This window comes from Corvus kubaryi, unplaced genomic scaffold (genome assembly GCF_017639235.1).
Source record: "Corvus kubaryi isolate FWS band 111438036 unplaced genomic scaffold, C.kubaryi_AGA036_p1.0 37308, whole genome shotgun sequence".
Lineage (NCBI taxonomy): Eukaryota > Metazoa > Chordata > Aves > Passeriformes > Corvidae > Corvus > Corvus kubaryi.
In genome coordinates, this window is record NW_024581096.1 from 21540037 (window position 1) to 21548594 (window position 8558).

At 56.7% G+C, this 8558-nt stretch overlaps 1 protein-coding gene across 1 annotated transcript in view; it reads right to left on the minus strand.

Moving 5' to 3' along the window:
• SKOR2 (SKI family transcriptional corepressor 2) overlaps window positions 1–8275 on the minus strand; it is a 34554-nt gene extending 26279 nt beyond the window's left edge. The window contains exons 1-2 of the mRNA XM_042028909.1: window positions 8166–8275; window positions 1–1319 (exon numbers count right to left, since the gene is read on the minus strand). Of these exons, the coding sequence (XP_041884843.1) occupies window positions 1–1286 (1286 nt within the window). The 5' untranslated portion in view covers window positions 1287–1319; window positions 8166–8275. The remainder of the gene's footprint in view (window positions 1320–8165) is intronic.
• Between the last annotated feature and the right edge of the window lie 283 nt (window positions 8276–8558).

An 8558-nucleotide genomic window follows, 5' to 3' on the forward strand; every position in this document is an offset into this window, starting at 1 on the left:
CGGGGGGGCTGCGGCGGCGGCTGCAGGTAGGTGGGTACCGGCAGCCCGCCCGGGGTGCGCGGCGGCCAAAACATGCAGAAGGGCGGGTAGAAGGCGGCGTCCTTCCTGCCCGGCCAGAAGAGCCCCGAGAGCCCGCCGCCCGCCGCCGCCGCCCCGCCGCCGGCCTTGTGCGCGGCCGCCCCGCCGAGGGCATCGCCGCCGCCGCCCTCCTCCTTCTTGTGGCAGAGCCCGAAGGCGGCGGCGGGGAAGCCGTAGGGGTGCGGAAAGAGCCCGCCGCAGCCGGGGAACTTCTGGAGCATGCCGCCGAAGGAGCCCTTGCTGGGCACCGGGATGACGGGGTAGCTCCGCGGGCTCTTGCCGCCGTGCGCCGCCGCCACCGCCTCCTGCAGCTCCTCGTCCTCCTCAAAGCGCGGCCGCTTCTGGTGCAGGTCGGGCGGAGCGGCCAGGAGGTGCGGGCTCAGCAGCCCGCCGCCCACCACCGCCGCCGCTTTCACCGAGCCCAGCGGGTGGCAGGCGGCGGGGGCGGCGGCGGCGGGGGCCGGCGGGGCGGGCGGCAGGGCGCGCTTGCGGCTGCCGCCGTTGAACATGGCCTTGACATCCTCCCAGGCGAAGACCAGCTCATCCTGGGGGCTCTTGTCGGTCAGCTTCAGGTGGCGGCGCCAGGAGTTGAAGTTGGCGGCGTCAGGCTGGGTGTACTTGGCGTCGGGGGTGCGGTGGGAGTGGAAGATGAACTTGTTGGGCGAGAAGTACATGCTGCAGTAGCTGCACTTGATGCACTTGGCCCGGGAGCTGTTGTAGCGGGCCGGGATGAAGCTCCCGCGGCATCCCCAGGCGCACTCGTGGGATACGTCGAAGGCGAAGTTATCCGGCAATTTGGGGGGCCGGTTCTCCCCCAAGAAGGACTTGCAGAGCCGTTCTGCCTCCCTCTTGGTGATCATGCCGCAGCGGCGGGAGGAGATGGGCATGGCCCCGGCCCGCCGCAGGATCTCCAGCTGCACCGGAGTGCACTGCACGCAGGTGATGCCCAGGGCCACCCGCCGGTTGTGGATCTCGTTGTAGCTGAAGTTTTTGAGGAGGGTGTTGGAGATCTGTGCCAGACACAGCCGCTCCTGCCCGTCGATGACCAGGGAGACGATCGGGATGCCGTAGAGGATCACCTGCCCCACCTGGTTGGGCTTCATGGCGGCGTGGCCGGCCCTCGGCTGGCTCATGGGGTCCGGCGGGTACGCGCTGGACGGCGACGGCAGCAAGATATCGGTGGGGCCGGGCAGCGGGCTGGTCGCCATCGTCTCAGCGCCGGGGGGGCTGCTCTGCTCTAGCTGCGGGAGGGGAGGGGGACAGAGACAACAACGCCGTCAGCCGAGCACTCACGGGGATGAGGGTCCCTGTCGCACGCACCCTGTCCTCCCCCCCGCTCCTCCGGTCTGCCGGCATGGGGAGGCGCTACCCGAGGGGACGTTTGCTCAGCGACCCCCGACTCCCCCAAACCTTCTCTGTCCTCGCCGGGGGTGTCCCCGGAGCTGTCCGCCCCCGCGCATCCAGGTTCTCCGACGTGCGCATCCCCCCGCAGGTGTGGAGATGACGGTACACGAGCGAACCGGCCCCGTTTGGAAGAATCCCTGAACCACGGGCGCTTCGAACCCCGAACACGTAGCGGGGACGGCGTGTCCGTCTCCCCGTCCTGGAAACCCCGCCGCTCCACGCGGAGCCTCCGCGGGCAGCCCCGGTGCGCGGCGGCCGATGGGGGTGTCCCCTCTCCGCACGCCCCGGGATGGGGAAAGCGCGGAAGAGGAGCGAAAAACCCGCAAAGTTTCCGTGCTCCCCGCGGCTGCCCGGGCATCCTCCCCGCCCGGCGCCCGTTACCTCCGCGGCCGCGCTCCGGCCGTGCCGCCGCCGGACCTTCCTCCTCGTCGTCCTCCTCCAGCAGCCGCCGGGAGGGAGGGAAGCGCATCCCCGCGCCCGCCGCCGCGGAGCCGCGCGGCCGGACAGAGCCCCCCGCCCCCGGTGCGGCGGCCCCCGTGGGCGCTCTGACGTCAGCGGCCCGGGGGGGCGGACGGGGCCGGACCCACCGCACGTCCCCCTCCCAGACGGTGGGTGGCGAGCGGGGCTGGGGGCGGCTCCCCCATCCCTCTCTTCCTGCCTCTCTCCCTCCCCGCACCGGGAGGGGATGCGGGCGCCCCGTCGGGGCCCGGCCTCCCGCCGCCCGCCCCCCGATCGCTGCCCTGCTCCGCGCGCGGTGTCCCGGCGAGAGGCCGGAACGGTGGAAGGTGGAATGCGCTTTGGCCATTTTTTGCCTATTTTTTCACCTTCCCCTCCTCCCTCCGCCCTTTCAGGGTCTGAGACAAATTGCTTCCGAGGAACTGAATATTCTCGTTAGGTACCCCGCGTCTTTTCGGAAACGGTATTTTTTAAGGGATCTGGAGAAATTACAGCGTAGGGGAGGAGAAAGAGAGAAAAATTTGATTTCTCGCCACAACCATGTCCTCAGGAGCACGAACAGCTTCTGTGTCCTCACTGCCATTCCCAAACACACCGGAGTCATTCACTTTCAGAAGCACCCGGACCCAGATTCTCGATCCCACTAAGACAAACACGGCGCAAATGTTCTGCTTGGTTTTTTTTTTACTTCTCCCCCTTCTCCCCAGTTGATTTATGCCCCCAGTTAAGGAAAAAAGAAAACAAAAACACCCAGCAAACAGACTGCAGCACGGTAGCGGTGTCTGCCTTTTTTTTTTTTTTTTTTTAGGTGAATAGAGTGAACTGAAAATGTAGATTTTTTTATACGAATCACCTCCGAAAGGTTGTGGGTCCCAACTGCCTCTCCGCGCAACGTGGGGAGAGGACGGGGCAACCCCCTGTGCGACCCTACCCCCTCCCCCAAGGTAGAAGGCTAATACCGCTCAACGCCGCTGCCTTCCAGCGAGGAAAACTGCGGAAAACCGGCTAAAACCCGGGAAAATTAAAAACTCATTCCTAGCTAAGCCGGGGAGACAACTGGCGTTTCTTAATATCCGATTTATTTTCTTTTTACAAAAAGTATTTGCATCTCTCTTTTTCTCTGCACGCACATGACCAGTACTTAGTATTTCTGCACATTTAGCTATGAGAACTTGGTGATTTTTTTTTTTTTTTTTTTTTTTAGTTAGTCTGTTTGGTTGTTTGTTTGTTTTTTCTCGGGCTTCACAGATCCAGAGGAGAATCTCTGCACCGACCTTTTCCGGGACATCCACTCTTAAAGCTCACACGTTCTCCCCTCTGTCCGGGTATTGGTCGGGTTCTTGCTAACTTTGATAGTAATAATAGTAGTAGTAGTAATAATAATAATAATAATAGTAATATCACACCTCTCCTTATTACTGCTGTCACTTCTTATTAAACCTTGCTCTCCCCCGTGTCGCAACTGTCACACGGAGACTTCCCCCTTTCCCCTCCCTCCTGCTTTTTCCCGATCCTCTTCTGCACGGAGCCTGCTGCTTCCGTGTGAGCAATGGCTATGAGCCTCACATTGGTGACATTTTAATCAATGCTTCCTAGCCAGACTGACATGAATTTTACACTTCGAAACTCTCCTCCGTCAGCTAATTGATTCAAATTGTTTTATTGGTTAAACCCGTGTCACACATTGTATGATCTATTACCACGCCTCGGAGAAAATCTCCCCTCCTGTCTTCGCTCCCAGGTCGGCACCAGGAGGGACGGGGGGGTTTTAGGGAGAAGCCGCTTGATCCTGAGGATGCTCAGTGCCTGCATCCCCGTAGCGGCCACCGGACAGACCGCTCCCCTCTCTCGTGGTCATTCGGCGGCTTTTCTCTGACCATTCCCGGGAGAACCGGGGCAGGGCAACTTGGCCCCAGGCTCTGAGCCCGGCGTTGGAAGAGGACGAAAAGCGGATGCAGGAGGCAAAAGGGATGAGAGGGTTGTGCAAAGCGCCTTTTGCGAGCTGACTCACCGGACTCGCAGCCCGGGAGAGGCGGCAAACTCAGGTTCGGGACAGGGTCGTGCCTAGCCCGCGACTACGTTTCATTTTGTAGTGACTGAACGAAACGAAAAGTAAAACTAAACTGCTTTTTCCCTTTTTATTTCCCCCCCCCTCACCTGCTGGGTGCTGTCCACCCTCCTGAATTCCGTTGTAAAAACTGAGTGGCTTCCTCCATTCCCTTTAAAGGGAAAACTGAAACCCACGGGTCGGGGTGTCTCAGTTCTCGCGGAGGGAGGAGTGTGCAAGGGCCACCGAATTTGGGGCAGAGACTGACCCGCACCAGCACCGTGAAGAAGCGGGACAAGAATACACCGTTCTCTACTTTTTCTTACTTAACCCTTTTGGGAAATCTCATGGAGTAGCACGACCTCAGCACGGGCATGGCGGGGGTGGTTTGGCAGAGAAAGGCTGGCCCATACAGCGGCCGGGAGGATCCCGCAGGTGTCCGCAGGCGGGCGAGGCCCGGCGGGGCTGCTCCGGCCGCCGCCAACCCCATCGGTGTCTCCGCGGGCCGGATGGAACCCACTCGGACCACGACGAGGGGCGGAAGGGAGTCCCCACTAGAGGAGGGGTGTCCACACTCCCCCTCACGGGTAGGTGCAGATCTGGGCTCCTGTCCTGATGCCGACTCCAGTTTCTCCCGTTCATTTCGTTCTTTGCTGTTGCCATTTGGCTGGGAGTCACCTCCTAGGAGAGGAGTGAAAAAGGTGGACAAACTTCTCACAGGAGCCTGGAACGGCTAAACAGGAGTCCAGACTCCTTTTCCCTCTTCCTTTCTCTACCGCGATTCTGCCTCGGAGAGGCCGAGCGGGAGGCGACAGCAGCTCATTCTCCCACTGCGGATCTCTTCGTGTGGAAAGGAGCAGCGGGGAAAAGCGGACAAGTTTAAACCACCCCGACACACCCTCATGGCCTTTATTTACTTCCAGAGCGCTTAAATATTGTAGCAGGGAGGCCACGAGAAGGAAGATAACCTTGGTGCGTTTAAAAAACCACAAAGAAAACCACCCCCAACGCGAATCCATTCCCTCCTCCCACCCTTCCACATCCCATTGAAACTTCCAGCCGTGTAAATAGCAGACATACAAGGTATTGTTATAAAACCTCTTCTCCTAACAAAATTTAGACAGCAAAGTTTGGGGGTTTAAAAATACTTTTGTGTCGATTTCGCTTGTATTGCTTGGTGTAGAGCGAGGCTCTTATCTAAGTAGTTGTTGGGGGTTTTTTTGGTTTTTTTTTTGTTTTTTTTTTGTTTTTTTTTTAAATCGCACTTTGTTATATTAAGCAGAAAGGGCACTTGGAATAGAGGTGGTCCCATCTGGAAAACCCCGGAGCTCATTTAGATCACATCACTTCGGGCTTTTGTCTCTGCTCTTGAATAACCCAGCTAGACACAACAAAAGGGCAGAGATCTCTACGTGGAGTTTTTCAGTGGCAAAAGGATGGCTCGGAAAGATGCTTCTATAATCGTAATAATGTACGGGGTAAACGACTCAACGGGATCTTCTCTTGGCTCTCGAAAGACGCCGGGAGAGTTCAGGGATGGGGCATTTTTAGACAGTTTTTTACCCCACTGGTAGCTGAAACCCAGCACGCGGGCTGAAGGGAAGGAACCGAGAACGGCACCTTTTGTCTAATAGAAGTCTCTTAAATTCTCAGTTTAATATGCTCGGAGCGATCCAAACCCGAGGTAGTCCTCGCCGGAGGTACAGACCTTAGCCAGGAGGCGCGGATACCCCCGCCGGGGGAAGGCTGCCCGCCAACCCCCCCAAGCATCACTCACCCGAATAGAAACAGCACCAAAAAAAAAAAAAAAAAAAAAAAAAAAAAAAAAAGCGATTTATCATTTTATTTTATCCTACGGGAAGGGACTGGCAGCCCGGGAGGAGATGGGTGCTCCCTAACCCTCCATTCCGCTCTTAAAAACACGAGGGTGGTTATTTCTGTTCTGCCTGAGGTGGCAGGGAGGAAAAGAGCTGCAAGTTTAGGTGTGCGTGAATTAACACCCCGGGGGGATGCTGGACTAGGAGAGGGGGAAAAAAAAGATCCCAAACGAAAAAAAGCCACCTCAGCTATTGATTTTTTTTTTCTTCAAACGCATAAAGAGCTCTGAACATCTTGCATCAGAAACATGCGTGCTCCGAAGTACTTAAACGAGCAACAAATTTCCACGGTGGCGAAGCAGGGCCCCAGTTGGGCTGTGATGGGGAGCAGCGATCCCAAACTTCCGAGAGAAACGTGACGAAGAGTCATCACGTCAGTAAATAATTCAATTTTGCGTCTTTCAGAACCCAGTAACCTTGGGTGTCTTAGAAAGCAGATTGTACAAACAGGCAATTAAGATGAGCACAGAGACTTTCAGAGGAGATATAATGAACCAGCTTTAATTACTATCTTGAAATTAAAAATGTAATATACAGATTTAAATTTATTTTCACCTAAATTGTGTATAAAATTATATGGCGTTCCCCGCCCCCGCCTTTTCCCAGGCTAAGAAACGAATTGCCACCAAGCTTGCCACTAAAAAGTCTGAAGTACTTTCCAAACCCTGCTCCCCAACACGCAGTAATAATGATACATTTATCATTACTGATGACCGCCCACTGGTTTAGTATTGCTTTGTTGCAACTATTACAATCAAGAGATTTCTTTATTTACTGTTAACATTCACTTAAAGCTGAATGTTAATGACTCTTCTGAATTCACCGAAGACTTTTCCGTTATATTTCAGGAGTAGTTACGGTTTGAGTTTCAGAAACGGCAGAAAATGAGGAGAGATGCTAGGTGGTGGTTTGCTCCTGGTTTTTATTTATTTATTTTTTCCTCCTTAAAAGGCTGTTTAAGAGGAGTATCGAAGTCGGATTTTCAACAAAAAGTTGCAAAAGCCTTGGCGTAATGTACGTACTTGACTGTAGCTAATTATGAGTGTATTTTATTACAGGAGATTCATTCATTATTGATAAATGTTTGCAGTAACTTCCTGCTATGCAGAGTTGTATTTTACGAGGAATAAACAACCTGTGGGGATTGGGAGTGTTTGGCTTTTATGCTTCTGCACTCTTTGATAGTTCCCATTTCCCACTTCGGGGTCTGGCTTGCCACCTTCCCTCTCTCTACACCCAAAAGCAACTTCTTTCCTCTTCCCTTACCACCACACACCTCTCGTTCCCTTACCCCTTGCCACGATTTTAAGATTATCATTAAAAAAAAGTGATTTGTATAGTACAGGATTTTACTATACGCACACTTCCCTAAAGCCAGGTCCATATGGATGTCTCCAAAGGGTTGTATAGATCGGGATGAGCTCCTGTTTCGGGCCAGCCGACGGGCAGGAGCTGTGCAACAAGCAGGCAACACACTGAGGAAGAGCTTGGAGGGCGGGGAAAAGGGTTTCCCCGAGGGCTCTCCGCTTCGGCTCCAGCTGTCGGACCCCCAAAGCTTTGGAGTTGGCGCCAGTAAAAAAATACTAATTAATAATAATTTAAAATATTTATTATTTCCTCCGGATTTTAAACATCGGAGCCGTTGATTAAGAGGAGACGCCTCTCACAGGCTGGTGGTGGCCGCTCTTCCCACTTCTCCCGCAAAATCAGCCCATTCCCGGGCAAGAAGGGTCGTTCCAGGGGGAAGAAGCCGACCAGCCTGGGGCAGAGGCGCAGCACTGTGCACACACCTACACACCTCCACGCCATCCCGGTGCCGGCAGGACGCGCAGCGCTGCGCGGGCGCCGAGATCTCCGTGCGCTCTCCTCCCCAGGGGCCCGGGAGGTCCCCACTTTGGACTTGGGGCCAGGCAGCCCCGCTCGTCCCTTCCGATCTCCACACCTGGCCCAAAGTTCACGATTCGTAAGGAAAATTAAAAACTATATATATATATATAAATATACATATGTGTAAGAGACACGGGAACGAGGAGCCGCGCGTCCGGAAGGGATGAGCGGCGCGGCTCCGAACCATCGCCCCTTCCCTCCGCGGCTGCCCAAACTTGCGGGGGGCTCCTCTCTCCCATCGGCGCTCTCCCACCAGGCAGCGAACAGCGCCTTCCGCTGCCCTCCCCGCGACGGCCAGCACGACCCTGCGACCTATCGCGACAGAGAGCGACATTGCTATTTGCTCCGGCAAGAGATGGATGCACCCAAATCAAAAGGTTCCCACTCACCCCACCCCGCCCCAGCCCCACGCTTACCTGGACACCCGGGCTCCATGGGCTCTCCGGGGGTGCGGCCGGCGCGGGGCCGCTCTCGCTCCGCGGTAGCTCCGCGGTGCGTAAGTTTGGCTCCCGCGTCTGCCGCGGCGGCTGTGCCGCGGGTGGGTCGGGTCTCGGACGCCTTCTAGCAGCCAGGCAGCGCCTTGCAAGCGGTGCGGGGAAGCCGCCCCCTTCCCCGGCCCCCTCCCCTCGCTGGGGGGAGAACCGCGGCCGCCCCCGCCCCGCCGCTACCCCGGGGCGGGTCCGCCCCGACGGCTGCGGAGGAGGGGAGGAGGACACCCCCCACATTCTCCCCGCCTGGAGGGGGGGCAAGAGGGACCCTGTTGCAGGGGCGGACTCTGCTTCCCCAAGCTCCCCCCACCCCAAACTTCC